Genomic DNA, 27,906 nt, shown 5'->3' with positions numbered 1-27,906 from the left:
ATAGCCAAATGCCTACAGAACATGGTAAGTTTTATTCAGGCAAGTGACCAACTAAAGAAAAAAAATAACCTACATAAGAGTCTCATAAGGTGTGGGCTGTGCTGTCTAACAGTGAACCTGTGTGGAAACATATGTGCTTGTTTTATTTATCTATTAATAAATCCAAGTTTTCCTTTCATTTGTCACCCATCTGTATATTCTTATAATAATACATATTAATGCTGTCATTATGTCAGCATTTAAATTTCCAAATGACAGCCTCAAAGACTTGTTATCGTTACTGTAAACTGGACAATGGATCAAATGACTATTATTGTTTATTAATTAATCAGAAAACACTGGAGTACTCCCTGAAGGGGTGATCTTATACTTTTTGTTTTTTGATGTGTTTAAATATAAACTCCATTGAAGTTGTGTGCAGGTTTAAGTCTGCTTCCACCCTTCAAACCCGGGTCCTTCTTGCTGTGAGGCAACAGTGCTAACGTAAAGCATGCATAATTGAAATGATTAAATACATTTGTTTCATTTTTTTTTTTACATGTAATCTCAGTAGTTGATCATCTAAATGTTTCACTGAGTAATTTATAAAACTTTTAATTTCCACAAAGGTGTGTGGCTTTTATTTTGAAGGCAGCGTCGTTAACCAGGAAGTGTTATTTAGGCAGGTAAATCCGGGCTTCTCGCAGGTGTTTTGCTGTCGGACCGGTGACGTAATCGCAGTAAAATGCGGATCTTGTCCACGGGCCGGTCCGGACGAGTTGGATTCACATGAACACACTGATCATCTCATCCTGCTGTGAATGATCGACCTCCTTTAGTGTAAGTATGGCTGGAAATTAGTTAAATTAGTGTTAGATGAGCTGTGAAAGGAGCAGAAAACAAAACACACACTCGCTTTGAGTTTCGAGACTCTCACATGACAGAGAAAACCCCTGAGCTGTGATTCCTGTGGGGTCGGAAGAGGCTGAATGACATTTAAACGATAGAAATGTAAGACGAAGAAGGAAGAAACCAAGAAGTGAATTATAGACAGAAAAACGGACTGGATGAAATACAACTCATGTCAGGGATGATCCGATTTGTGACCTGAAGGGGTAATTAAAGAGAAAGTATACAGACCTGCACAGATTTGGACAGAGTCAGCTCAGTTTTTTGTAGCTTTCTGTTAATAGCATATTAAATATGCTATTAAATATTATACATGAGACATTAGCTCAGTAGGTTCATCTGACAGCTCTACTTACATTATCACTGATACAGAACAGAAAATAATCATGATCAACTGTCACACATTAGCAATATAAAATATGTCTCTCAGCCACTACAGTAAAGTACTGCATAATGAGTACTTTTAGTGGTGAGTACTAATTCTTTATGCTACCGCTGGTTCTGAGCCATTAGCTGCACTGATTAGAAACCGTATCTTTAATTTATTTTATATTGACCTGAAATATGTTGAATTACAAAGAAACATAAATGTCATACACACACACACACACACACACACACACACACACAGCATCTACAATGTGTTGTAATCAATGATTGAACTTGTAAATTACACGATAACATGCAAATAATACACCTATCTGTGGTGCATCTAACTTTTATCATCTGACACAAATGTTTATGTTCTTTACATTAAAATTATTAATATATAATGAAAAGATATACTGTCTCTTTCCTCTTTTTAGGTCATGCTGCAGATGTCACAGTTGAAATGAGTGACTGTGAGGTTCCTTTTTATACAAAAGAGTTTTACTTCCCTGTGTTCAACAGCTACTTCCTTATGTTTACCAGCTCCTAATGCAATGTATGTTGTTACGGCGGTATTGCATAATTTCCATTTGCCCACCAGGAAAGAGACAGACGAGTCACGTTCGTGGTTGCAGAGGCTTTTTCTAAAGAACGGATATCACAGTAACAAATTTCGGTAAATGGGCTTTTGATTTAAACGCTCCAACGGTGTCTCATTCCTTTAAAATAACAGGAAGTACATTTGAGACGGGGGAGGCTTGACAAAAGAAATGTCTGAATCCAGCTTTTTTAAGGAATGACATGGAGTCCTGAGTTACTGGAGCAGAGCAAGCACATGAGCCTAAGAGGGGTGAGTGGAGCAGTCCAGTATTGATGTTAAATGTGCAGTGAATTTGTTTTTGTATGTATCTGTCTTAGTGTTTAGTGTTAGTGTTGTTTTTTTAAAACAAGGTGTCTTTGTGGCGTAGTGGTTTAAGATGCATGACATTAATCTTTGAATAATGGCCAACAAAAGAGCTCAAACCAGTTCTTACAATCATAAAACATATCTACATACATATTATAAATCAAAATTCATCAAGCCTGCACAATCTGTATTTTCTATTGTTATTAGATAAGTAAATATTTTAGATCTCTGCTAAGCTATAGGAACGTTGGACAAACAGTCGTAGTTTAGCTGAGGTGGTTATCCACCCAGGTCATAAATATATGTGCACCCTGCACAATGTGGATAGGGATTCTACAGCACGGTGATAAATTACAGAACAAGTCACTGGAAAAACATAACATGCTTCTATAGAAGTCATGAACCGGTTTATGGGCATAAAGGTTATGGGAATCATTCATACACTTTGCAAACCTTTCCCACAGAATTATTTTTTCTTTCATCTAGTTCCACCATCCGTACAACTCCACAGAGCAGCTGTACATGCTAGTACAGTAATATATATTATATATAGTGTTGTGTCTGACTTTGTCACCCATGTGTATGTATATATACAGAGTCATATTGAAAGTGTGCACTGTACAACCCCTTTTTAATCCCTCTGTGACAATTATAGCTGCAGATCCCTAAGTTGGTGAGATGGAGGAAGCGTACACTGAACTGTACCAGCAGTTTCTCCGCCTGAGGTCACTTTGTCTGAGGCAGGCAGCCCTGTTGCATCAGCTCACAACAGTCCTGCAGAAAGAGAGAGGTCCGTACAAATCCTATGTCTAATGCTCATAAAACCATCTATCGTGATTTCCTGTACACATCTAAAACCCTCTCTCTGCAGGTGCTGCTGTTCCTAATGGACAGCTGAGTGACATGATGTCTATACCTGTTCAGTGTACCCAAGAAATCCCTGTGTATTTCCATGAGAAACCTCAACCGCTAGCAGCTGCAGCACAAAGCCCTGCAGCCCAGTGTGGCGTAGATTTCTTCACCAGTAACAAGGGGACTTTCTCTAATCTCCTTGCTGAAGATATGGCCAAGCTTTCTGTGGATATGCCTCATCAGAGAAAGGAAGATGACATTTTGGAGCAAAGGGTTGCACCCCTGTTGTCCCTGGAATCCTTGAGGTGGCCAGAAGCCTCATCCAATGAATTAAAAACTCCAAGAAAAGCAGATCTTGCAGGTAGAGACGGGCCTCTGCGCACAACAAGGGTAGGTGTTGACAAAAATGACAAAAAGTCGTGGCCATGATCTGAGCCATCCTTTTCCACGCCCTTGTCAAAAACATCCTGTCTTGTCCTTCATGTTTGTGTCAGATGCTTTTGACAGATAGGACTTCCCTGGATGTCGACTTCCTGAGCCAGTCTGGCGGGTTGCTGATGTCAGATGTTGCACTGCAGTCCCATGTTTGTGACTTCTGCCAGGCGGTTTTCCCAGGAGACACAACCACCAGAGGAGAGTTCTTACGACATCTCCACACACACATCACCTAAGTTAGACTGCTTCTCTTGTCAGCTGTGGGTTTATAGAAACTGTACTGAGATGGATCTGTACTCGATGAACTGTGCAGATGTGTATGACCGCATTGTTTACTTTTAAGTATGTGTTCGCCAGAGTTAGTGCTCATCCTGTTACTTTGAACATAATATTAATCTAACCCAAAGCAAGACTTTACACCACAACTATCTGTATCTCCAGACACCATTTAGCTGTCTGAGTTAACTGTTGAAGCTGCTTAGTGTAGGAAGAGACGCAAGACACTGTGGCCTGAATAGCTTCAGCTTCCAGCCACTACACATTATCTGTTGTTTTATAATCCAACCATCATTTAAAGACATTGTTACTTCATGTACACCACATGCAGTCTTTCATAGATGCTGTAATTGATAATTTTCCACCAGAAAATATGCAAAAATAGATGTTATATTATTTTAACTCAACGAAAACAGCTTGACAATTTGAGATTTATACAGATTACATGTTGTGCTGATGGGTTGCATGTAGCCAGAAATATACAAGTATAAATAGATCTGAAATTATAATAAAATAAAAAATTATAATTTATGATGGTCAGAAAACTTGACCTAGTTTTTAACCTTTCCACCTCATAATTTTACTGTGACACCTGGGCCAGAAGAATCTTCCCCAGCAGGGGCATTAATGTCTATTTTTGTGCTGTTGGACAAATAATACCAGTTACTGACATCAAGTTACAAATGTTGCCTTCATGTCCTTAGTAATTATAAGGATAATTATGAAGATAATTGTGAAACCTCAAGAAAAGACTGTAACTAATGTTTTTTTTCCTGTTATTTTTTTAGTTATTTTAATCTGTTAAATCTGGTAATTTTATGATTAGTTGATTAATCCTTTAGTTAACTTACCAATAAATAATAAACATAACCTCTGTCAGAAAAGCTGAAATATATGAAGACTAAGGATTCAATAAACCTTATTAATTAATAGTTTTCCGAATCTTGAATGAATGAAGGAACAATTTCATCTTAGAAAACTACTGATCACAATAGTTAAGCTTTAGTTACGAAAGGTTTTGTTTACTGTATTCTGCCAGCGAGGGATGTAGGATCAGTTGTAGCTGGTATTTAAGCAATTCATTTTCATATAAATATCAAATTATGAATTATCCAGTTCATGTTAAATATTGTGCAGACAGTATATTAGTGTCACAGCCTACAACAGAGTGTTAGTTAGTGTTCTGATATAAAGATTGAATCAACGCTCTTGTACCATAAATACATTTTCTCATTTGATCTTTTTTTGTTGTTTTTGTTGTTTTTTTTTGCCATGTTTGGTATGATAGTGAGGGCCTTGTCTTTATTGTCAACAGTTATTTATTATGTTATTTATTAATTCTGGCATTTGAATAATCATCTCCCGGTCACATTAGGCACAACATAAATACACTGAATCCGAACAGTTTTTCATTTGTCTGCTAGTTGTTGTATTTCTCATAGGCAGTGAACGATGCTCACAGCGTTTATAAAGCAGATTCTTCAAATTACTTGTTTTGCATATTTTATGTAGGCTAATTATAAGTTGGTATAATAATTATAATTATAATTAATATGTAGATTTATTTATAAATTATTATTTTACAGTTTAATGAGTGGTCCCTGTTTCTGCTTTTCAAATATTTTTACCAAGCATTAAATAGATGTCTGTTCCTCAGCTCTGTGTCACTGAGGAAAGAGCACTGACTAAGAATAGACCCAAACGTTTAACTCCCTAATTAGTGGAGCTGACAGCTGATTGATGACAGCGGCTCCCTTCATCTGTTGCCACATTGAGTGTTGCTCTCCTAATCATGGCAAAGAAAACCAATTTGGATATGATTGCCCTTGTATAATCAAAAAGCTCAGGGTAACTTTTTATAGAAATATCACCATTAACATCTAACCAGCTTTCTCTGGAACTGGTCCAATGGTGGAAGAAATAACAAGATAAAGAGTCTATAATTCTGCTTTGAACTAAACACTAACATTCAGGTATATTTTTTAACTTCTTACTTTAGATTGTGAGCATGCAAACTAATAATACTATGCACTAATAAGCAATAAAGACAAAGGACAGCTATGGCTGATGGGAATCTGTGTAGTAGTAGTAGTTTAGTGGTTAACATAACATGGCAAACCACAAACATTGTTGTTGAGGACGATATAGACTCAAAACTATATCACAGTATTTTTACAATATTTTTGTGGTACTATTGTTGTATCAACACTTATCTTGCTACCACAATATATATTTTTGGTCATATCAATATCCAGACTTTGGATCAGTGAATAAATAGTATTGGTAGTTAAAAAGATAACAAGCCTTAACATTAAGAAATACTAAATTACCTAACTGAGTAGCTAAAAAACGTAGCAGTATTTGTTTTTGTATCACTTGCCTAAATCTGTCTTTGTCAGCAATTTGGCTTGGTTTCATGTTTCATGCGATATGGCAAATCCCTATTGTTGCGATATTTCAGTCTGGACCAAAAGAGTGGACACTGCTCATAATAGCAATGCTTAATTTGAACCTAATGAATCAATGAATGATGTTGAGATGCACCTGAAATCCTCAGGATTATCTGAGGTTTGGGTTGTGTGTCTTCATGTTTGCAGCGTCAGTCTGAAAATTGAAGGAGTGAGCGTGTTTGTGGATGAGCCACGATGACATCACTGGTACAGGTGAGTCATGCCGGCATTCAAGCTCAATGCGGAGCATCAGTGCAACAAACACGACGACAGCAGAGGTGTTGCTGGCTTTGTGACGCAGATCCTGCAACCTCTTCCAGCACCCAAGAAACAAAAAATTAAGTGTAAGCAATAAAATAACATTTATTTAGATGTAACAAAATAAATAATCTGTTTTGCAACATAACAAACTGAGGAGGTTACTAATGCTCAAGACACAGGCAGGTGTTACTGATGCACAGCAAGCTACCTCACTATCAAAAATGCTTACATTATCAACAGAAAACTGTCTGAACACAATTCAGCAATTCCTTACAGGACCAAAAGTTTCAGAGAAGGTACAGGAGCTGCTGTATCAAAAGTCAAGCACCATGAGATTTCTTTCTCTACATCTCTCCACGTGTTTTCTGTTTTTCTGAAGCTTAGAAAGTGAGATTAGTCACCACAATTTACTATAAGTCTAAAAATACAAAAAAGAACTGTTTTTAAAAAGGCAACCTGACTAAAGGTTCACCCTGTTAATATCTAAGACTACAGAAATCAATCAATCAATTAAAAATCCACACTAATCACCACATTTTATAAAAATGCTGTGATAAAATGTTTTTAAATATTTTATTTGTCTGCAGTGTAGTCTTAAATTAGTTTCTTCTGTATCTGTACAATGGCACCTACTGGGCACAGCCTGATGACAGGGAGGAGCTCCAAAGTTAGAGCATCCTCTCTGCCGAAGTGCTGTCGAGCAACACACTGAACCTTACTGCTCTGTGAGTCTGAAACGTGACTTACTACAGAGAGAGGCAACTGAAAAATCAATAAAGCATCAGTGTTTGATGCCACTGACTTCAGAGTGAGCACATTTTCATACAGTTAAACATGATGAAAGGCCTCAAACAAAAGCGTGAAGTATTATTTCTTACAAACCTCCAAACCAGCCGTGTGTTCCAAGTACTATTAGTGATATGAAAATGAGTTGCTTCACATCTCATAGGCCTCGGCACAGCTGATCAGGCCTGATGGGTGATTCGATGATGCAGCAGAGGACTAAAGACCTCTGAACCTGACTGAGGTGTTTGTGTGTGCGTGTGCTGTGGGAAATCTACATCAACATTAACAAGCCATACATGGTTTTTCATGCTCCATCTATGTGGGCTATCTTTGAGTGTGGATGAATATCATTCACGTCGGATTTCGTCTGGCTTTTCTAAACACAACAGGTTTTTTTTTTTTTTTTCCTGAGGGTGACGCAGAGCTAACTTGCTGAAATAGTCTCCCTAGAAAAAACAAACGTCCTCTATGCAACTACAAACTGTCTGTTCCCCAGTCTGGAGTAAGTTAAGAGTCCATTTACAAAGTTGCAGTGCCCCCTGCTGTGTTGATCCGACTTCATCTGAAACCAGTGGTTTGGCTCTCAACAGATTGACTGAATCATTTACTTTTTTTCATTACCAGCTCATGTACACTATGTGTTTGAAAAATAAAACTAAAGTGTTTATATCCACTCAATATAAAGTCAAAACATAACATTTTGAAAGTTGATCCACAATGTCACCATTTAGAAGTCACTGCAGATTTATGATGATAACACTGGTAAATTCATTATTTTATGGTCAATAAAAGTCTTCTCCCAATCAGCTGCTCGTGATGTCAGTGTGAGGACACGTGGAAAAAAAACCTGCTCAGTAGCAACTTCTAATCCGTAGCTGACTCTGGGTGGGCTTCAAGGCCAGGCCTGAGGACAACAAGCTCCCTGACAACCTCTGAGCATGTTCATTTCCCCCGATGGTTGGAGTCATCTTTGGTGATGCAAGGGCTACTGCTCCTGCACGCTGTTACCGAGCTCCGCCTGTCCACTTTACTGTCATGATCTGTGGAGACGTAAAGTTTAGGATAAATTTAGGAGCTGCTTAAAGAAAAGTAAAAGTATTTCAGACAAGTGCTTCTTTTTTAGGTCAGATGGATCGACTCGCTGCACCATAAAATCTAATGTGAGCTATGTGCAATAACTGGAAATTGGTCAAATATAACTACTTTATCTTTGTGTGCCTTGTAAATCATTTTCTCACAGTTTGCATACCGAGTTAAAACACACAGTAGATATGCGTTAAGAGTCAGAGTCATCAAGATGCAACTGGTGTTTTAGGACCTTGAAGTACGAGTTTGGGGAATTCAGCAAGGCACTCTCTCACATGCAGTGAAGTCATCAACAAGACCAAACTTAATCTGTTAATAATGAAACATTATCAGCTCCCGTTTCGCAGAGTTTAATGATTTTTGGCTGGTGAGAAGATAGCGATGGAGTCAGCAAATTAAATCAACAAAATAATGAAACTGATCAAACAAAACTTGATATTTATTCCATGTTCTGATGTGTATTAACTTGTAGTGACAGCTTGTAGATGATTTGGTGTAGTCTGGCTCCCACTGTATATGACTGAACCTTAATGTTTGAGGTCTAAACGATACCCAGAGAGTTTTTATTGTGCTTATGATTTAAAAAAATATGAATGTATTACACTATTAATTCATTTAAAGAGAAACTCTCAGTGCTCATGTGTTTCAACAGCATGCTGTAATAATATATAAACAATGTTATTTGGTATAATACGACCATTTAATAGCACATATTCAGCAACGTACAAATAAAAATACAAGCGGTTAGCGTTATCAGGTTGACGAGTTCGTTTTAACATGATGGATGAGAAATAATATCCTGAGTAGATAAACAATGGAAGATGAATGAATTACGGTGGAAAACGGTGACGTGAAAAGGAAGTGAGAGAAAGTTCTGATTAACGAGAGCGAAGCAGAAGTAGGAAACTTGTATGAGACAGAGAGAAAGAGAAAACAACACAGAGTGAGGGAGATCGACGTCAGAGATGAAACATATGTCATTTTTTGTTATTTCCGCAGTCCTTTTGGTAGAGGGAGAAGATGTATAAAAAAGACTGTGCCATTTCCCTGCCCACAGGTTTTATTTTTGTACACTGTCGCTTGGTGAGTCAATGCAACGCCCCTCCAATTACCTCCCACTCCTTCGCCCCCACGCCCCATCCATCCCGCCCTTCAGCCCACGCACCTAACACACTCTGACGTCAGTTGCTGCTCAGAGGGGGGGTCCGATTCTGCCGCCCACAGAGTACTTCCTACCCCCCCCTCCCCTCCCCTCCCTCCCCGCCCCCTCATGTCTTTGCTGGCTTCCTTCTCATCACTTCATCTCTTCGCCCAGAACGGCTAAACTTGCCCAGATCACTTGCTTGTTTCTTTCTTGTGAGAAGCTGTGATGCATCAGAAAAATGCTACAGTAACAGGGTATTAAAGAAGTGCTATCACAGTGTAACACCCCCCCCCCCTCTCTCTCCTCTCCCTTCTTTCTCTCACTCTTTTCCTCTCTATATATCACTCTCCACCTCCTTCTGTTTCCCCTTCTAACTTCTATCCTCTCTAATTTACAGTCTGGTGAAGTTCAGCTGTGCATGGTGGGAGGCGTCACCTCAGAGAGATTGTGACTCACTAGAGTTCAAGCTGTAGAGCTATAAAATATTCATTGTTAGGAGAGGTTAGGGAGTCTCTGTCTGTCATTTTCGATTCAACCCCAACATCAACTCTGTTTCTTTCATTCTCCAACGGTTTTAAGCTTAAAGCAATAGCTCGAAATACAGGCAATGTGCTTCTTTGCTTTCTTGCAGAGAGCTGGATTAAAAAGTTTGACACCACATACGGTTTAAATGAAACTAAGACCTGCAGCTGGTTAGCTTAGCTTACATTAGCATAAGGAATGAATATGATGAGGGAAACACTTCGCTGATTAACACACTGACCCCCATGAAAAGTTCAAATGTAATTTCCTACACTGAAATTGTTTTAAGAATGAACAAATTAGAGCTTTAGAGATACTAGCAGCTGTTTTTTATTACCAGGCTGGCTGTCCCCCCCACCCCACATGTTTGCAGTGTTTTTACTAAGATATCTACTGGTGGCAGCTTCATATCTTATGTACAAACATCAATTTTCTACTCTCTGCTAGGAAGTAAATAAGGGTGTATCAAAATGTTGAACTATTCCTTTAAGCCACACACAAATGAGCAAACGTCGCGAAACATCCTTTTATTCTGGCTCCATTATTAAACGCATAATACTGTTAAATCATTTGAAATGTCACCTGTGGTGTGAGTTCCCTCTGACCCTAGGCTGATCTTGCCAGCCCGATCATGTGACACCATCCGAGCCAATCGCAGCCCTTCGTCCATTAGAGTTTGCTGTATGAGATGGCGACTCCAGTTGGCTGGGTTGGAGGTGTCGGAGTGAGGGCGGGGGGATGGAGACTGGTTGCACTGTGAGCCCATGTCTAACAGGACAGACAGATTTGGATGTGAGTGCTGTCTTAAGGTTCTCTAGAAGCAAGGAGAATGTCTGAAGTGGTGATAATTTAATATAGATGGGAGCAAAAAAAAAAACTTTGTTTATAGCATCTATCTGAGGTGTTTACCGTGCGATACACTGTCGAGGCTTTCTGCTGATAAGCTGTCATCATCTGCCCTCTGGGTCAAACCCTCTGAGCCCTCCACTCCAAGAAGCGATGACACACTCTCAGGCACAATTACCTAAAACACGTCACTGTCAGTTCAGAGCTGACGAAGCACTTCAAACGGGTGAGAAGTGATCAGAGCTTTGACCACGTTTACACCAAGTGTCACAAGTTAGAATCATACTTTATGCTACACACACACTCCACATGAGCTTTATTAACTGGGGGGCGGCAGTGCCGCTGCTATGAAGACTCACCTCGTGTCTCGCTCTCTTCTGGAACAGCACGCTGCTCTCATCTGCATTTGTTCTGCAGAAACAAAACAATCAAACCAACTCAATATGAAAATCTGTTCTCTTTCTCTCTTTATTACCTTTTCTTTTTTGAAATAATAATCCTTATTTTTAGTTCTTTTTTTTTTTTATCAAATTAAAACAGTGTTAGTGAACAACAGACAAGAGTTATTTTATCTTTAATGTTTTGTGCACACCGACAAACACAAACGCGTCTTTGTATTCCTGTGTGGCAATGTCATCCTATTAAACTACCACTACGGAGGTTGGAGTTTAATTCCCACTGTGATCTGATCCCGGTTCACTCTGAAAGTAAATGCCCTTGTGGGAAGATGACTCATATAAACCACCTGGTACATGTAGAAAATGCTGAATACAATAAGATATGAAGTTATTTCATTCACAGGATTCTGTCCTGATTATGGAGGGTCCTAGACTTTTTATACAACAATGGATATTTACAATGATATTGCTGATTCTGTGTGCTCTCGAGGACAAGGAGACATCACTACACAGTGAGTGTGAGGTGTGCTGCTCAGTGTTTGCTGGTGAAGACATCACTCATCTCTACAGGCAGCGCCCTTACCTTGCATGCTTTAGTGTGGAGGTGTAGGCACATTTTCTTGCCACCTGCCGAGCCAAAGAAAAGAGCTCCACCCGTCTCAGCAGAAGGGCATTGTCGCGCATACAGAACTGGGCTGCAGCTTCATTGATGATCAACTGAGGAGGAAAAGCACTGAGTGAAGGAGGGATGGACATGATTAAAGCAGTTCTGATTTACAATGTTAAATTCCCTTTGCCAGCAGGTCGCTGTAGTGTTGAAACATGATGTGATAAATTTAAACACTTCATCTCAGCTAATTCTTTGGTGCTTTTACCTCATGATGTGTCAGCTGCTTGCCTTCTCTCCTCTTAGAGTCAAAGCGTCCATAAATGAGACTGTACTTTCGGATCTCCTCTTCCTTGTTTGCATCCTGGGATCCCATCTTGAAGATGTGCCCCACAGTCTTTGCCATCTTCTTGTTCATCCTCAGCAGAGTCTTCACCTCTGCTGCATCTGACCTTGGCAGAGTCCTGAGGAGTCGCTCCACGCTCTCCACCACTGCCCTCACGGTCTCTCCGTCCAGTTGTCCTCCGGGCCATGCTGACAGAGCTGTGGGGGCAAAAGAAGCAGAGGGGCTCGGTGATGTGGAGGGACCAGGAGGACACGTTGACAGAAGAGGCGAGCTGGGCGGCTCCTCCTCTATTCCAGATGCAGAAGCCAAATTGCAGTTCCCATCTGGCTCTGGGCTGAGCCAGTGTGGGTCCATGGGTGACAGTTTTTCTCTGTAGTGTGTGTCAGGTGGCTGTGGGGAGGCCTGGGAGCAGGGGCTTCTTGGGCTTCCACTGTGCATCGGAGTAAGACATGCCCGATCCTCTCTTTCACATGGTGACCCTGGTTGCCCGTTGCTCACAGACTTCCTGGGCCCACCCGCTGACCCACTTGTGCCCGTCCCGTCAACTTTAAACAGTGGAATGCCCCCGAGAGGAACGTTAGAGACTGGTTGGCTGAAAAGGGCAGGGTTCGCCGCCCAGTCTCTGAGGGCCTTTTGCAGCCTACGCACATGCAGTGGCTTGGTGGCCATGCCAACTAGGGCCATGATCTCCAGAAACTCCTCCTCCGCTGCCTCACAGAGCTGCTGCACGTCGTCACCACCCTGCTGGATGAAGGTTTCATAATAGGCCAGCAGGTTGGCCCTTTGCAGCACCCGATAGAGCTGCAACTCCCCAAGTGTGCGTGGCAGAGACATGACACACAGCACTGGAAAGTTTAGGCAGGAGAAAGGAAAGACATGAACCTGCAGGTGGAGAAATCCTGTACGAGTTATTTATTTAGATAAAGACTTTGCCATTTGGACTACACCTAGTTTATCTACTTCTAGATTTTTCAAGATGGAGTATTCATAAAAATAAATGAATGTTGGAAGTTTATGCATGCTTTGGAGATGAATAGTTTCCTGTCTGAACGAACAATTTTATCTTTTTAATCATGTTTTCTACTTAATCCTTAATGTACGTGACTAAATGGTTAAACGTCTCTTACCTTCTTCAAGTCAGGTAGACGGATGTGTAGAGAGGAGACCGGCGTAATTACGCAAAGGTGTCTCTCCAATCACCGATGTTACAGGTCGGTAGTCCCGGAGTGAAACTGATCAACACAAACAAATAAAAACTAAATGTTGCTTGATCAATCAGACAAAAAACACGCTGGATTTAGACCACGCTAAAGTAGAAACACTTCCCCCCTCGACTAGAAACAAACAAGCTATTTATGAGCCAGATGTTCGCAGCAAACACCCTGCTCCAAGACGCATCGCAGTTTTTGTCCTGTTCGTTTCTTACCCTGTTACCTTCTGCTGAAAGCTTCCCCGGCTTGGATTGGCGTAGTAAATCCCCTTTGCGTATCGTACCTCGTCTGAAATCACTGGCAGCAATCCTCCTCCGGCGCACCGTATTGGTTGCTGGCTGCCTTTTTGCTGTCTGTGTGGGCTGGAGAATGACGGGGGCGGACTGCAGCACGCCATCTGACCGAAAAAGAGCCTTCCTCTCCCGGTAGAGAGGCGGCTTTCAAATTGGAGATGTGGGTGGTGGTGGTGGGGGCTTGAATTAACCCTCTGCGTCTTCAAGATTTGTCCATTATGCAGAAGCTTTGGGGGGTTCCCAGAGTTTTACCACGTCAAAGACCCTTAAACACACCAACACTAGGCCTATACAGAGAACAATGCACAGAGGTGACATGAGTGGATTTTACTCAACTGTGCTTGTGTTTTATTTTGCATCTAGGTAGGTGGTCGTGAAATATTCTGAAATCAGCTTCATGTGAAACTCCAGTACCGTTTAAATGCTGACCTTATAGTTGTTTGCAAGATTAAAGGACATTTCCCCACAAATACGTCTCTAGAATCACCAACAGCAGCATATCAAGGTGTTTTTCTTTTTTGGTATTTGAAGCTCTCACACTCTTTATCACCTCTACGTTTCTGCCCTTGCTCGTCCAGACTCTGTTTCTACTGTTCTGTTGCTCTGTACTTTTCTACTTGATAATCTTTTGAGTTGAGAAGCCAGAAATACTTTGAGCAAACTGATGATTGGAGAGTCTTGATCTGTGCTTGTCACACACTACACACGCTTATTTGGCTACTGGTGTTTTACTTCTAATAAAAGTCAGAACAATTCTTTCTTGGCTGCTTTACATTAGGCCATCATTACCTGATGTGTCTTTTGTGAGCCTAACCGAACATATTGTAGATGTTTTTATGCCTCGTACCTCACGTGTAAGTTGCCTTGGATTAAAGCATCAGCCAATTGACTAAAAGTAAAAATAAATGTAAAATGACCACATAGACAAAATGACCACACAGAAATGCAAAACAACAACAAAATAAGTGCCTTCCTCTTGTTTAAGAGGTTTGGGAGGCCTTATGCATATCCTAGTTCAGGGGCCAGTTATCTCATAAACTGTGAAAAAGGAATAGGTTGTGGTGTCTGTGTGTTTTAAGCTAATGTGGTCAGACTAAAATAAGAAAATCAAAGGTTGTAACTGTACTTTACTAAGGGAAATTAATCCATGAACATTATCTCAAAAACAATAGGTGGCGGTGTGGTGCCCTTCTGTTATTTGCCGACAGAAATGATCGAAGAAGAAGAAGCGGGAGGAGGAATCAAATGGAAAAAGTAGAAAAAGAGCAGGAGAAGAAGAAGTGGCTATAAAAAACAACAGGGGCACTTGGCTGTCTGTTAACAAACAAGGTTAAGTTACACACTCATCTCAGAGGTATATATCTATCTGGTGTGTTTAAATGTAAGATGCAAAACAGTTTTCTTACTTACTGCACTCGCCCGGTGCCCAAATCATGCCTTAGGTTAGTCGTCCAGCTGACAGGAAGGGGAAACAGGCGTTAATATTAGCTAGTCCAGCTCGTTTTACTGTTATTAGCTAGCAGTTAGCAGCTCCGTTGACTGTTTGCTAGCTAAAGGCGTTAAAGTTGAGCCGCTGAGCTGTCGGGTTATCTTCGTTTGAGACCATATTCAGTGGAAACACTGTCAGCTTAGCCAGCCAGAGGCATGCTAATTTTAGCCCCTGTAGTGCTTGTCTGTCATCCTGTTGGCTGCTTCTTCATGCTAACAGCCTGGCTGTCTGCTAACATTAGCCGCCTTTTTAACATCTGTTGTTGTTATTAGATGATAATTAACTTGAGATTTATCAGACACCCAGTCTATAACACAGGACTGACCGTTTCCGCATGACAGCTTTTTTGCTTTTTTATCTTGTCCTAAAGGTCTGTAGCACGTTTTTAGATACCCTATACTCTTTGGCTAACTGAACTAGCAAACAAAAGACCAGTGTAATGATTTCAACCTGCAATGCACTGTTACACATGTCCGTGTTAAACCGAGCCTGAATATTTGAATTAACTTATGGTCACTTTTACAACAGCTGGTCAAATAAGGCCATGTAGCCACATGCCATGTAAGTTAATCGTTAACGAATGACATTACTTTTCTTCCTTTGTTCACGTTTCACTTGTGAAGAGGAGCCTTACATGGTCACAATGATAATGAAAAATCTAAAATGTAGTGGCAAAATATCAGCTTAGTATTTGCTGCAACATTTACTTTTCCCCTCACAAATCCTGCCTGTGTTATTAATACATGGTGTATATATATATACAATATATATATAAAGTACATACTTGTATCTTGTGATGTTGGTGTACGCTATAACTGTACATGTTTTCTTTTTGAAATTAGATAATCAGATGATTGTCTATATTTTGTGCCAGTGACTGAAATACCTAGGAAGTGGTTAATTACAGTTAAAGTATTGCCATAAAACTGGCCTGCTAGTTGATTTCCAACATTTTCTATAATGTCTCAATACAACCAGAAAATACTAATTACTACTGTTGGCAATCTCTTGCAGCTAATTTCTACTTCAATCTGTTAATTTCCAGGTACCTGTAAATGCATGATGTGACTCTGTGACCTTTTGACAACTGCTGATATGGTGGACCTGAGATTGACCCTCTGGATCCCCCAGTCTCACTTTTTAGAGAGTCTGGGGAAAATGTTGCCACAGATGTTCGACCACTTTCCATGAGTTTTCACTGTCACACTACTTTAGTCAAACAGTTGTAAGGAACATGGAGAAGAAAGCAGCTGAGAAGGAGAGGGATGGTCTTACCGACACTGACGAGGAGACCCCCGATGGCGATTCCACCACAGTGCCCTCACCTAGTCATTGGGAGGCTAGACAGACTGATGCCTACAAGCAGGAGGACCCATTAGCCTATCTCAAGTCTCAGGACACCTCAAACCCATTCACTCCACAAGACTCTGAAATTGGTGAAGCAGAATATTGTGGCTTTACAGAGGCAAAAGAGGATACTGAAGAGGCTTCAGATGGCTATGAGCACGACAGCACTGCAGATGGTGAGAACTCGCAGGTTATAAATCAAGAAGAAGATGAAGCTGCAAAAGAGCAGCACGCGAATGGAGAATCTGGTTGGAGGAACATGGGAAGTGGAAGGCGGTGCAAACTGAGGAGCAGTGGTTCAGTTTCAGAGCAGAGCAGTTCTTTTGTCTCAGGACAAAAAGGAAATGTTATGTCAAGTGGTGGCCGCCACAAGCAGGCCCGCCGACGTAACCACCACCACCATCAGCAAAACCGAAGCCGCAGGCGGACAGGCAAACAGCTCGTTTTAGCTTTCAAGGAGATGATGTCAGAGTCTCTCAGCTTCTGGTGCATCTCCTGTGTCCACATGATGATTGAAATCATTGTAACATTAACTCACAATTGTGGAGTTGGTGTGGAGACTGGAGGGGTGAAACTGTACAGCTTTGGCCAGCAGCTCCTTGAAAAGATCACAGACATACCAGGAATGAAGGCTGATGCAAGTCGGATTCTAACATGGACTAAATCTGCAGGAGCAGACGTTGTGGATAAAACTATTTGGTCAGTGAAGTGGGTAAAGACAGCTGCCTTATCTTGTTTCAGACTTTTCTGTGCTTTGGTTATTCTTGGGTCCCAGTGGGCAAAGGGTGTTTTGGTCCGACTTGGTGGAGAGAGAGGAAAACGCTACTGGACAACTTTTCAGGAGTCAAAGTTTTGGAAAGGCGTGGTGTCCCTGCTTGAGAGAGTTCGAAACCGGTTCAGGAGAGCTGGACATGTGTCACCATCTACACCCGAGTCACCTAGCAAACCAGGCAAAGGCCAGCCGGGCCAGGAACTGGAGAGACTCTTAGCTTTGGCTGAGGTACCAGAGGACGAACTTGACCCCTTTACAGTACTTGGTGTGGAGGTGCATGCCACAGAGGCTGAGCTGAAGAAGGCCTACAGACAGCTGGCTGTCCAGGTCTGTGTCTTGCCCTGAACAGCGCTGTGTATTTAAAATGCTACTATTGAATGACTGAAGTATTGACTAATAAATTGTATCTGATGCTGAGTTTTTCCTCCTTTACTCATGCAACCCTTTCCTCTGTCCTTTCTCTTTCAGGTCCATCCAGACAAGAATAAACACCCACGAGCTGGAGAGGCATTCAAAGTGCTGAGGGCTGCCTGGGATATTGTCAGTAACCCAGAGACACGACGAGAGTATGAATTGTGAGTGCACAGAAAAAGGGATTGTTACAGGACAAAAGCAAATTTCTTCAATACCATTTAGTGTATTAAGTAGCGTGTTTTCTTGTATCTTTCTCATCCTTCCTACATTTACTTCTGTTGAGCAAATTAATTAGGCTCTTCATTGCACTTTGAATTAATGCACAATACTGATAGTATGAATTTCTACAATGTTGTAACACAGCACCAATCAATCTGTTTTCTTCCCACACAGGAAGCGAATGGCAGCAACCGAGCTCTCAAAGTCCATGAATGAGTTCCTCACTAAATTACAGGATGACCTGAAGGAAGCCATGAACACCATGATGTGCACCAAGTGTGAAGGAAAACACAAGTAGGTTGTTACACAATCATTGTCATCACATAACTGCACCTGTGTCTGAAACTCCCCTCTCAGTTTGAAGTTCGAGGAGTCGTGTCTTGTGTAGTAAACTTTGACCACAGTCTTGTTGCCTATGTGAACCGTGTGTGTGCAGGCGGTTTGAGATGGATCGTGAACCTGCTGAGGCCCGGTTCTGTGCTGAATGCAACCGTTGCCATAGTGCTGAGGAGGGGGACCTGTGGGCTGAGTCCAGCATGTTGGGCCTACGCATCACATACTTTGCCTGTATGGACGGCAAAGTCTATGATATTACAGGTGAACATTGTAATAGACTGTCATATTCTGTAATTTGCATGAGCACATACACTGTACACCGTAATCAGTCCTTGCTGATGCCTCCACAAGTTGAAGTATTGTTCTCTGTGTAACCTGTTGTGACGCTGTCATTTTTCAGAGTGGGCCGGTTGCCAAAGAATAAGCATTTCTCCTGACACACACCGTGTGCCCTATCACATCTCCTTTGGTTCAAAGAACAACAGCAATGCTACACGACACAGGTATGCCCTCTTAGGTGAAACACGTTGAAATTAAAATTGACAGAGACACTAATGCATCATTCATTATCTTCATATATGGCTTCATCCATTTTGAATTTAATGTGACATGTTTTAGAAAAGTTGGGACAGAGGCTGTGTTGTAACATTATTGTTTAACAACAAGTTGTTAAATGTGATTGACAACAAATTTTTTCATGTGCCAACCTGAATAAGTCGGGAATGCAGGCAAGCCAGACCTTCCCTTAACTAGATATTATCCTGATAAGCCTGTTTGCATTTTTAATCAGTGAATCCTTGTCCCTTCAGAACACCTTCAGAACAGGCCACAGGTCCGACCAACCCTGCCGATCTGCAGGACTTCTTCAACCGCATCTTCAAAGGAGGACCTCCCAGTGACATGGCTGCCAATGGGGGCTTCTTCCCCTCAGGTCCACCCCATCATCAACCACCTGGGGCTGCAGCACCCCCTTACTCTCCTCCACCAGGCCAGACAGGTTTCTACATGCCGGGGGGTCATCGACCAGAGTCCAACGAGACATGGGCAGAAAGCGGCAAACCCCCCAGGAGGAGGAAGAAGGTCCGGAAGCCCTTCCAGAGGTGAAGTTGGCTCCTCAGTGTAACGACATAGCAACACAGGGACAATAATTAAAGGCCATGTTTGTCTCTCACCTACCTGTTGGCATGCCAAGGTCTGAACTGTAGAAGATTAATGAGGGAAAACCTGCGGTCAGATCAGCCAGAGGAGTGAGAGACTTCACAAAGAGGAGCCTGGGAAATGAATGCAAGTATTGAAGGAGAGCTGAAGAGATGCAGCGATGGTGCTTTACCTCTCATTTCACCTTATTTTGTGTTGGTCTTTAAGACGACTGTAGCCTTGGCATTGAAATCCGTACCAGGATGCTGTAATGAAATATTTTACTTTTGTAATTTCCTGCCAATGCATGATTTATCCACCTGAATTTTAATGTCTCAGTTATCTCACTATTGTCATTTTGTACCAGGTTAGTTTAAAACATTGAGTTCCATCATATAGACTGGATCACTGTAATTTGACACTGATAAAGTTCTGAATTGGTCCAAATCAGTAAACACATCTTAACTACTTTAAAAAAAAAAAAAAAACAGCCGCAAATTTTGAAAACTTGTGCAGTAGCTACATTCGTATTGCTGAGCTGACCTGAGAGTGGCTGTTATTTACAGTTAAATCAGGGTGTTGTGTTGTTCTCTGGTAGTAGGCATACAGACAGCAAGACTTTTGTTGTGCACTGCTTAGTCACATGCAGTCATGCTCCTGCACTAGAATCCAACTGAGACAGGAAGCATTCATGCACATTTTCAACAAGTTCAAAACAAACAGGAAGTTTTTCTGTTAAAACACTTTCAGTACATACTGAAAGACAGGAATAATGAATTATCTACATTTGGTTTAAAAAGGTTCTCTCCAAGTTAATTCTTGAGCAAGATTTGTCCACAAAAAGTCACACAAACACTTTGTTTAGAAGATTTCATGCTAGAAGCACTGAAGATCTTTGTATGTCAGTTACCAGAGAATCACATCCCACATGACAGATCACTCACTGGATGTTTGGATGCTCTTTAGGCCTACCACTCAAAATCAAGTTGCATCATTTGAACATCTTAGATTTCAGATTTCTGACAAGATGCGCCTTTTTATTTTTTTAGCTATACTGATTAAAACAAAACTAAACTCTGCCTATTATGTATTGTTTCAGCCACAGATACGGATATAACTAGAGCACAGATTCAAAGTTGGGACCTTGACATTTTGAAATGTTGACACACACTCACTGATCATTTTACACCTGTACAGTCTAATGTAATACGGCACACCTGTCATGAACTTCACCATATTCTAATTTCTCCGTTTTGAAACTGAAACTGTTTATTTTTGAGCTCATAGTGGGCGGTGCATTATGTTAAGAGATGTTTCTAATGTGTTGGCCACCCTCAACAGGGTACAGGTGTACCTAATGAAGTGCCCTCAATACGGTTAAAATACCACTGCCCCCTGTAGATCCTCTGTGTAACCACAGTATTGACTTCTGTTTGACATAGGCCTGTTGAAAACATTTGTCCCAGTCGACTGTAACAATATCACAAAGTACAATCACCTGCGTCTTAATTAGTGACCGAACAGAAATAAGAAGAATCAGAAATTCTTCTTATTTTCTTCTTTTACTTTTTCTTATTTACGGTCATCATTACTAGCTCTGCAGTATGATGACAAAGGCAGTAGTTTAAAAACATTTCATGCTGCATAGATTTATGCTTTTCACAGATCATTACTGACATAATTAACTGTTCTGTTGTCTTAAGTTTTTACACCATTCATCAAGTCCCCTCTTCTTGTTAAGTGCCATTTAATGCCAGCTGTGATGTTTTGGAGCTTATTATGCTAAAACATCTCCATCAGTGATCTGTCATGAACGTCATCCAGCCCAGAACAAGTCAGGGAAAAAAACTTAACAAAACATAAAAAAGCAGACGTACAAAATTAACACTCAACATCTAACTACGACAAAGTAAAACCTTGATTTGTTTCCATCTTTCTGTAATCTCTGCAGCTCCTGGCTCTTCACTGGTCTGGCCTTGTGTCTGCTAGTGCTTTGATGAACACAGGTTCAAACTTCCAGCTGGAAGTTCAAATCTAAACAACTGATTTATTTGTCATCTTCCTGTATGTAACAACATGAACTCAAAACCAGTCGCTCTTTATATTTTGGGTTGTGTTTTTTTAAGTAGTTTTTTCATAAAAATTACACTTTAATTTTCACCACAGGTTCGTTGTTGTGCACATCTGATTTGTGAAGATTATGAGACTGTATTAATATAAGGCATTTGATAAAGGCTATTTTTTATATCGACAGATGATGAGAAGAATTACCATGTTCATTGTGTTTTTTTTTTCCTTTGTGTTAATTTGCACACCCACCCCTGCAACAACATCAGAGGGTTTTTAAACAGTCATCTGAGACTCCTCCAGCTGCAGCTGAGTAGGAGGTGTAGCTCGCTAAGCTAACAGCTCATTTGCAAATTAAAATTTTTTTTGGTAGAATTTAAATGTTAAATGAGTGAGAGATTTTTTATTATTTCATTTTTTGAAAGGCAACATTTGAGTTGCACAACCAACCACTCCAGTTACCAATCTGGAGAAACCCCAAGTACCCAAACTATTTTTTATGACCTTGTTGAGCATAAAGTCGCTTTGTGTGTTCGCTCCAAAAGATGGTCACTTGTTATTAATATTGAGTTCACTGAAGCAGGATGTTAAGTTTGCCATGTTCCCCCTTGCGTCTTGTTTTCCTCTCATATATTTGACCAGTTTCCCAGACATAGATTGAATTGCTATTGTGATCTAAAATGCTCCTTCTCTTTTTTTGTTAATCGTTAAAGTCAAAGCGTCTCTCACAGATTTAAAGAGATTAAAATAGTCCTGGATTTAGTGTCTTCTAGTTAAAAAAAAAACAAATTAGTTAAAGGAAAATTTAAGTCAAAAACATGGGGATATTTGATTTTTAAAGACGTCAGGGTTAAATTCAGATTGTTTCCGTGTGATAATCAACACGTTTTTTAAGATTTTTTCAAGAGAATGCAGTTTTTAGTTTTTTTGGTGTTACATGCTCATCCAGGTAAAAACCTGTAAGTTTTCGTCCTTATTTTCAAAAAATCTATATCAGAACATACAGTCAAATATGTTTTCAGTCTCTGTCTGGGAAGCTGGATCCACGTTCAGCAGGAACATGTTGTTTTTACTTGAGGATGCAAAGTGCTGTATGTTAAAAGTAGCAGTTCAGAAGAAAGAGGCAACACTCTTTGTTTTTTCTTCTTTTCTTTCTTTCCAAGTTTTTACCAGAATATGCAGAAGTATTGCAAAAAATATCTGACAATCATCAGGGTTTTTTTGTAGGGAATTAAGAGGCGAGTTCCCTGGCTGGCAAACAGTTTAAGAATATCACTGTTGGGTTTCGTTCCCCCGCTTTATCTGGTTTTCAAAATAAAAGGTGATTTCCTATCTGCACAATGTTCATTCTGTGCAAACGATTTGTCAGTTACTTAACAATGCATATCAAAGTTAACACATCATATTCATCTATATACAGTGACAAATAAATCAAAGTTACATGTGTACATTACATACATCTTGATAAGAATCTCCCCTGGAGCAGCCTGCATAGGTCCCTTCCTTCAAATTGGCTCAATATTTCATTTTAATGTAAACCCACATTGAAAAGGGCCCCCTGTGTCACTGTTTTACCTCATATGGCTTTTTTCATTCTTTGACTTTATTAACTAATGTGCTGTGGCTGTGGGGAGAGGGCAGGACCTGTGCATCCCTCTGCTCCTTACAAGGAGTTGTTTCTGAGGGGTTCAGATTCTGGCACGCTGCTTGATTTTAATCCCAATTTACTTGACTTATTGAAGCCTTTTGCAGCTTCGACAGGGTGGAAAAAATTCTAATATCATGCTTCTTAACAGTGTTTTTCCTTCAAATCCGAGAAAACCTCCTCAGATCAGTCTGACTCAGTGATTCCTCTGGCAGTGAAGCGTTCCTCAGCTGTCCGGCAGTGAGCACTAGTTCATCGTAACTCTGATAACGTCTCTTCGTGTAACGCAGAGACAAGCGGTTACAAAACATAGAAATGTTTAATAAATGCTTATTAGGTTAAGAAAATTCATAGATAGTTTGTTGTAGCTGCTAAGAGGTGGCACCCACCTGGAAAAACACAGCTCAGTGGTTCCCAAACGTGTTTTGCCATAACCCCAGTAACTTTTACTTTAAGCTAATAATAATAATTTCATAATGAAAGTGCTGGAAAGACAAACTATTTCTTTTCCTACGTGGCTTTTACACACAAAAGAAGCACGGCTCTCCTCGTATATTGATAAAAGAACATATTTCAGAGCCTTAAAAAAGATCCTTATTTTCTGAACATTTTTTTATCCAACCTAAATCTTGATACCTAACCAACCATCACACTTAGCCCCAGTATTTAAACCTCTGATAAAGAATAAACGTTAAAGTGTTAAAAATAAAAATACTATTTAGCTCACACCCGAGTTCACCCTGTAAAATAAATGCTTGGATATGCATCTGGTTAAAAATAAAACTTGATTATTTATGAGTAAAATATTTCATCCCATGGCTCAAACTTTCTTTCCTCCGTTATAGAAAACATGGATATAATTATAACTGCAACAAAAACGTCTTCAGGCTGTGCTTTTAACTACAGCTTCCCTTTCAGAGCCCTGATGATGCGACTCAGCTGAGAATGGTCTCGATAAGCCACCAGGCCTCCATCATTAGCCCAGCAGTTTGCTCCCTTGCACCCGGCAATAGCCTGGTGATAGGTCAGTTCTGTTTTGTGGTCCTGTGCATCACTGTTGGACTGGAGGCTCTTATTCAGGTCCACCAATCCTCCTCCGAGGGCTTTGAGCAGGACGTGAGGGGCGCAGGAGTCCCATTTAAAGGTGCTGCCTTCAGAGACGACGTACACGTCTGCCAGGCCCTGAATGACGCACAGGATCTTGTAGCCGGCTCCAGAGGCATATATCACCTTGTTGGGGCTGCACAGTGAGATCAGGGTGTCCTTTACCACCTGTTTCTCACTGGAGCTCAGCACCACAGAGAGACTTTGTCCCCTGTCAGATGCATCTTTGGGCCGGGACAGTGAGCAGATATTGACGTCGCCATAGGACACACCCCAGAAATGTTTCCCCTTCCAGCTGCGAACAGGAACAGTGAGAATACTTTACTTCACGGTTACATAGTAGATAACACACACAAACACCTTCAGTACGCAGATTCATACCAAAGATGGCTGACAGTTCATTCCAACATTGAACCTGACTGCAGGACTGCAGCAGTCAGTCGTCTAAACCAAGACTAAAGCCCTGCTTGTTTTCACAACCACTCAAGAACATGCAATGTCTGAGTAACTGAACACATCTGATCCATGTCATCAGCAGTGGGTAGGACAGGGATAGCTTAAAAAAAACAAAAGAAGCAAGGCTGTGGCCCTTAAGGACCATAATTGGCCACCACTGATCTTAACAGTCCCCACAGTCCATTGTTGGACCTGATATGCAGGGTATCTGTTCAGGCTCATCACTGAGCGTGTCTCACTTAAAGTTTACCAGATTGAGCCTGGAAGATGAGTTCTGGCTGTGTGAGGCTGAGACAGAGATGCAGCGATAAACAGAGAAGGTGAACGGTACGTGCAGTAGAGATACACAAAAGACAGAAAGAAGAAGAGAAAGAAAATAGGACTAAAAACAACTTCTACAATGTTAATAGTCCCAAGGACAAAAGCTAAATTAAAAGACAATGTTTTGAATCCAAAATTAATTCATTAACTAAAAATATTAATAATAATACAACAATTTGATTTAGATCATTGTCCTGACCATTGTCAGCTCTTTCTATCCTCTATCCATGCGATGCTTCCTGTACTTCTAGTTTCCACACAGCTTATTTCCACCCTCAAGCTCAACAGCTGGCACGGAGTCCTGGGAGTGTTCACTTACCCTCCACTTGCTGGATCTTTGTAGTTGAACGGCTGGTTGATGACGCCCATGACAGGCTCGCCTGTGCTCCGGAGGTAAACCCCGATCAGAACCAGTGCACAGTGCAGACCTGACGGACACAGGGTGCCCTCCTCCAGCACTTCCTCTCTCCCCTCTATGTACTGGCTGGTGGCATCTTTTGATTAAAAACAACAGAGACAAACAGTTCAGCTCTGCTTCAGCTTCTGGATCAATTTACAGAAGCAGAGAGGAAAAAAAAAAAAAAAAGTCTTTCACCTATTGGGTCAATCCAGATGCCGAGATCAGAGGGGCTGAGCGACACCGTCAGACTGTCTGTGCTGGCGTCGATGGTCGCTGGGTTTTGGTGGATGGCTCGAGCGAGCAGAGTCGCTGCCGTGTGGTTGCTGTCCAGCACCGTGGCCAGCAGCGCCGCAGTCTCCTCCTCCGTAGAGCACACAGTGACGGTCACGCTCTCTCCTGGTGTCACACAGAGTCAGTGAACATCATTTGATTACTTCACGCCAAATGACTTTAAATATTTACACAGTGCAAAGAGCAGCATGCTCGAATATTTGCACAGTGACACGCTGACGTGCTGCTTTTATGTTGTGATTATTTTGAAGTATTCACAGTGAACCACAAGTACTAGTTCATTAGGTCAAGTGTATTTTTAGTACTCATAGCCTGTGGAGAAGGATTGATTACTACTATTAGTTATGCAGCTACTACTAACTCACTGAAAGAAAACAACCAGTTCTCCTCCACTTTTCTATTAAAACTGATCTTTATTCTGGACTCTGGGAATCCTGGAGGCTCTTTATACGTAGTAAAGATCAAAAGATAAATTAAAGTTGATAAACTGCTCAAAATGCGAATCTCAGTGTGAGCGTTGGGAGGAACAACAATTGAGTGATAGATGAATGATTCACATTAACATTGTTTAACATTAAGTCTTTACCAAGTCCATTTTCAAACTTGTTAGACTCCTCTCCGTGAATGAAGCCAACCATTTCGGGGAACTGCACAAAAGAAGAAACACGCTGTAATTAAAAGGCAACACAATCCAAAAACAATCCACAAGTCACACTGACTTCTCCTACCTGAGCACCAATGTCGTTTTGGATCATCTCTTGGATCACTACGTCCGCGAGCGTCTTGAAGTCCTGCACAAACTTCTTGTTCTTGTCATCTCCGGTCTTCTCTTGCACAAGCAGCTGAAAGAGGGGAGCCTCCTGTCTGCAGACCCGGGCCACGTTTGCTGCTTTCTCAGCCACCTGCAGCAGCAACCTGAGCAGATCAGCCATGCCTAAACTGAGAACCGGTAGAAAAGATTTAGTCAACACGGGGATGGAAAGTGTGTGTGTGTGTGTGTGTGTGTGTGTGAGTGAGAGACAAAGAGAGATGAGGCAGGTCACACTCACACACACTGAGCTAATTATAGCCTCAAAATGGAAACAGGGCATTTCTGAAAAGGAAAAAAAAAAAAAAAAAAGACATATGGGTGCTAGGGAAGGATGTGGTTTTAGGTCTTTGCATGTGAGCACCACAGCCTGTGCTGCATTCAAATGCCTCATGAATTGTGCAGCTCCTGATCCTCTCTCAAAACACTTGACAAACATCAGTGTCTGAATAATTAAACCAAAAGCCTAATGACAAAACTGCGCATCACACGACGACTTCATCCACGCATCCATCGTCTTAAGCTGTTTTTCCCCCGCTGAGGGTCGTGTGGTGCTGGAGTCAATCTCAGCTCCCGTGAGAACATGAAGTAGAGAAGCAGCAGCAGGCACGAAGAGCTGCAGGGGACCGACGGTACCTGAGGGCTCCACCGGACGATGTCAAGCAGCCAGTCACTGTCTCTCATATCCGACAAGGAGCGAAGGGGGTTTAGCTGAGTTAGGTAACGCAGCAAAAGCATTTAATCAGCACAGGGGGACACGCTCCCCTGTCCTACAATGAAAGCACTCAGACTCACCAAACCCAGAGTCACAGCGAGCGACCGGAGGACACGCAGCAGGCCGGGAGCACCGCTTCGGTGAAGAGCGGCGTTAGAGCTCCTGATTGACGCTGCAGTCCGTCTCCTGCGGTTTCAACACGTTAGGGAGTGTTTTCCGTAGAAAGGAAGGGCAGCCTGTCCGACGGGTTGATGGCTGCGGGTAGGGGGAGAGGCGGAGCTGGACGGACCCGGCCCACGCTTCATGTAGAGACAGGGCCCCGCTGCTTGCTCAGCAGGAAACCGAGGACTCAGTCAGTCAGTCAGTCGACTACACTGAGTTCAAATATTACACCATAAGCACAGTAGCTAAATAAATGTGTTTTACTACAGTCAGCGGTAAAAAGGTTTCAAACCTCCTCCCTGAGTCAACATCATCCATAGTGGTTTTTAATAAGAATATTATCAGTCCAAATCATTTCTCTCAAAACTAGTGGGAGAACTATTTACTTTTTATTACCATCCGTCTTTTTTTATAGTGTCAAAAGCAGAAGTGCATATGTTATTATAAGGTAAATAAACCAGTGCTCGCTAAGCTGGTTTGCGAGGAGATGTGCGTGGTTCACATCGTAACATGGAAAAGGACAGAACAGTGTTCGCTTTTCCTGCT

At 41.4% G+C, this 27,906-nt stretch overlaps 4 protein-coding genes across 14 annotated transcripts; 2 read left to right on the top strand and 2 right to left on the bottom strand.

Moving 5' to 3' along the window:
* The first annotated feature begins 628 nt into the window (after positions 1-628).
* On the top strand, positions 629-4,659 carry zgc:113184 (uncharacterized protein LOC553745 homolog). Of its 6 annotated transcripts, none has more exons than XM_026349229.1 (6): positions 629-819; positions 1,859-1,933; positions 2,042-2,107; positions 2,820-2,954; positions 3,036-3,406; positions 3,511-4,659. In XM_026349229.1, the coding sequence occupies exons 4-6, from the start codon at positions 2,843-2,845 to the stop codon at positions 3,685-3,687; spliced, it is 660 nt and encodes a 219-aa protein (XP_026205014.1). In that variant the 5' UTR covers positions 629-819; positions 1,859-1,933; positions 2,042-2,107; positions 2,820-2,842; the 3' UTR covers positions 3,688-4,659. The 6 variants fall into 6 exon arrangements, with proteins under 6 accessions (XP_026205014.1, XP_026205013.1, XP_026205010.1 ...); XM_026349225.1 differs by adding an exon at positions 1,695-1,730 and having other exon boundaries at positions 631-819; positions 1,859-2,107; XM_026349228.1 differs by having other exon boundaries at positions 629-1,933.
* A 1,863-nt stretch (positions 4,660-6,522) lies between these two features.
* nab2 (NGFI-A binding protein 2 (EGR1 binding protein 2)) lies at positions 6,523-13,804 on the bottom strand. 2 transcript variants are annotated; one of them, XM_026346607.1, is made up of 8 exons: positions 13,600-13,804; positions 13,301-13,405; positions 12,096-13,055; positions 11,804-11,937; positions 11,182-11,233; positions 10,886-11,000; positions 10,559-10,744; positions 6,523-8,264 (listed from the first exon to the last, which is right to left on the bottom strand). In XM_026346607.1, exons 3-8 carry the CDS (start codon positions 13,005-13,007, stop codon positions 8,167-8,169), a joined length of 1,497 nt encoding a protein of 498 aa, XP_026202392.1. In that variant the 5' UTR covers positions 13,008-13,055; positions 13,301-13,405; positions 13,600-13,804; the 3' UTR covers positions 6,523-8,166. The 2 variants fall into 2 exon arrangements, with proteins under 2 accessions (XP_026202392.1, XP_026202393.1); XM_026346608.1 differs by having other exon boundaries at positions 12,096-13,018.
* A 1,108-nt stretch (positions 13,805-14,912) lies between these two features.
* dnajc14 (DnaJ (Hsp40) homolog, subfamily C, member 14) lies at positions 14,913-22,805 on the top strand. Of its 3 annotated transcripts, none has more exons than XM_026347626.1 (7): positions 14,913-15,006; positions 16,212-17,612; positions 17,754-17,860; positions 18,093-18,212; positions 18,355-18,515; positions 18,655-18,757; positions 19,064-22,805. In XM_026347626.1, the coding sequence occupies exons 2-7, from the start codon at positions 16,401-16,403 to the stop codon at positions 19,356-19,358; spliced, it is 1,998 nt and encodes a 665-aa protein (XP_026203411.1). In that variant the 5' UTR covers positions 14,913-15,006; positions 16,212-16,400; the 3' UTR covers positions 19,359-22,805. The 3 variants fall into 3 exon arrangements, with proteins under 3 accessions (XP_026203411.1, XP_026203409.1, XP_026203410.1); XM_026347624.1 differs by having other exon boundaries at positions 14,927-15,031; XM_026347625.1 differs by having other exon boundaries at positions 14,938-15,058.
* inpp1 (inositol polyphosphate-1-phosphatase) lies at positions 22,589-27,500 on the bottom strand. Of its 3 annotated transcripts, none has more exons than XM_026347630.1 (6): positions 27,279-27,500; positions 26,404-26,621; positions 26,262-26,322; positions 25,580-25,780; positions 25,304-25,478; positions 22,589-24,502 (listed from the first exon to the last, which is right to left on the bottom strand). In XM_026347630.1, exons 2-6 carry the CDS (start codon positions 26,605-26,607, stop codon positions 24,004-24,006), a joined length of 1,140 nt encoding a protein of 379 aa, XP_026203415.1. In that variant the 5' UTR covers positions 26,608-26,621; positions 27,279-27,500; the 3' UTR covers positions 22,589-24,003. The 3 variants fall into 3 exon arrangements, with proteins under 3 accessions (XP_026203415.1, XP_026203413.1, XP_026203412.1); XM_026347628.1 differs by having other exon boundaries at positions 26,404-26,614; positions 27,279-27,498; XM_026347627.1 differs by lacking the exon at positions 27,279-27,500 and having other exon boundaries at positions 26,404-27,272.
* Between the last annotated feature and the right edge of the window lie 406 nt (positions 27,501-27,906).

The sequence above is a fragment of the Anabas testudineus genome, chromosome 5 (genome assembly GCF_900324465.2).
Source record: "Anabas testudineus chromosome 5, fAnaTes1.2, whole genome shotgun sequence".
Taxonomy (NCBI): Eukaryota; Metazoa; Chordata; class Actinopteri; order Anabantiformes; family Anabantidae; genus Anabas; species Anabas testudineus.
This window is presented reverse-complemented; position numbering and strand designations above follow the sequence as displayed.

What these genes read in the sequence shown, in the direction of transcription:
- zgc:113184 (XM_026349229.1), top strand. Translation starts at nt 2,843, where the DNA reads ATGGAGGAAGCGTACACTGAACTGTACCAGCAGTTTCTCCGCCTGAGG. An exon ending in AGTCCTGCAGAAAGAGAGAG is followed by an intron (nt 2,955 to 3,035) that starts GTCCGTACAAAT and finishes CTCTCTCTGCAG; the next exon opens with GTGCTGCTGTTCCTAATGGA. An exon ending in GGCCTCTGCGCACAACAAGG is followed by an intron (nt 3,407 to 3,510) that starts GTAGGTGTTGAC and finishes TGTTTGTGTCAG; the next exon opens with ATGCTTTTGACAGATAGGAC.
- nab2 (XM_026346607.1), bottom strand. Translation starts at nt 13,007, where the DNA reads ATGTCTCTGCCACGCACACTTGGGGAGTTGCAGCTCTATCGGGTGCTG. An exon ending in AGAAGAGAGCGAGACACGAG is followed by an intron (nt 11,001 to 11,181) that starts GTGAGTCTTCAT and finishes GACGTGTTTTAG; the next exon opens with GTAATTGTGCCTGAGAGTGT. An exon ending in CCTCGACAGTGTATCGCACG is followed by an intron (nt 10,745 to 10,885) that starts GTAAACACCTCA and finishes CTGTCCTGTTAG; the next exon opens with ACATGGGCTCACAGTGCAAC.
- dnajc14 (XM_026347626.1), top strand. Translation starts at nt 16,401, where the DNA reads ATGGAGAAGAAAGCAGCTGAGAAGGAGAGGGATGGTCTTACCGACACT. An exon ending in ACACGACGAGAGTATGAATT is followed by an intron (nt 17,861 to 18,092) that starts GTGAGTGCACAG and finishes CTTCCCACACAG; the next exon opens with GAAGCGAATGGCAGCAACCG. An exon ending in AGCAATGCTACACGACACAG is followed by an intron (nt 18,758 to 19,063) that starts GTATGCCCTCTT and finishes TTGTCCCTTCAG; the next exon opens with AACACCTTCAGAACAGGCCA.
- inpp1 (XM_026347627.1), bottom strand. Translation starts at nt 26,922, where the DNA reads ATGTTTGTCAAGTGTTTTGAGAGAGGATCAGGAGCTGCACAATTCATG. An exon ending in AAAACGACATTGGTGCTCAG is followed by an intron (nt 26,323 to 26,403) that starts GTAGGAGAAGTC and finishes TCTTTTGTGCAG; the next exon opens with TTCCCCGAAATGGTTGGCTT. An exon ending in CAAGTTTGAAAATGGACTTG is followed by an intron (nt 25,781 to 26,261) that starts GTAAAGACTTAA and finishes GTGTGACACCAG; the next exon opens with GAGAGAGCGTGACCGTCACT.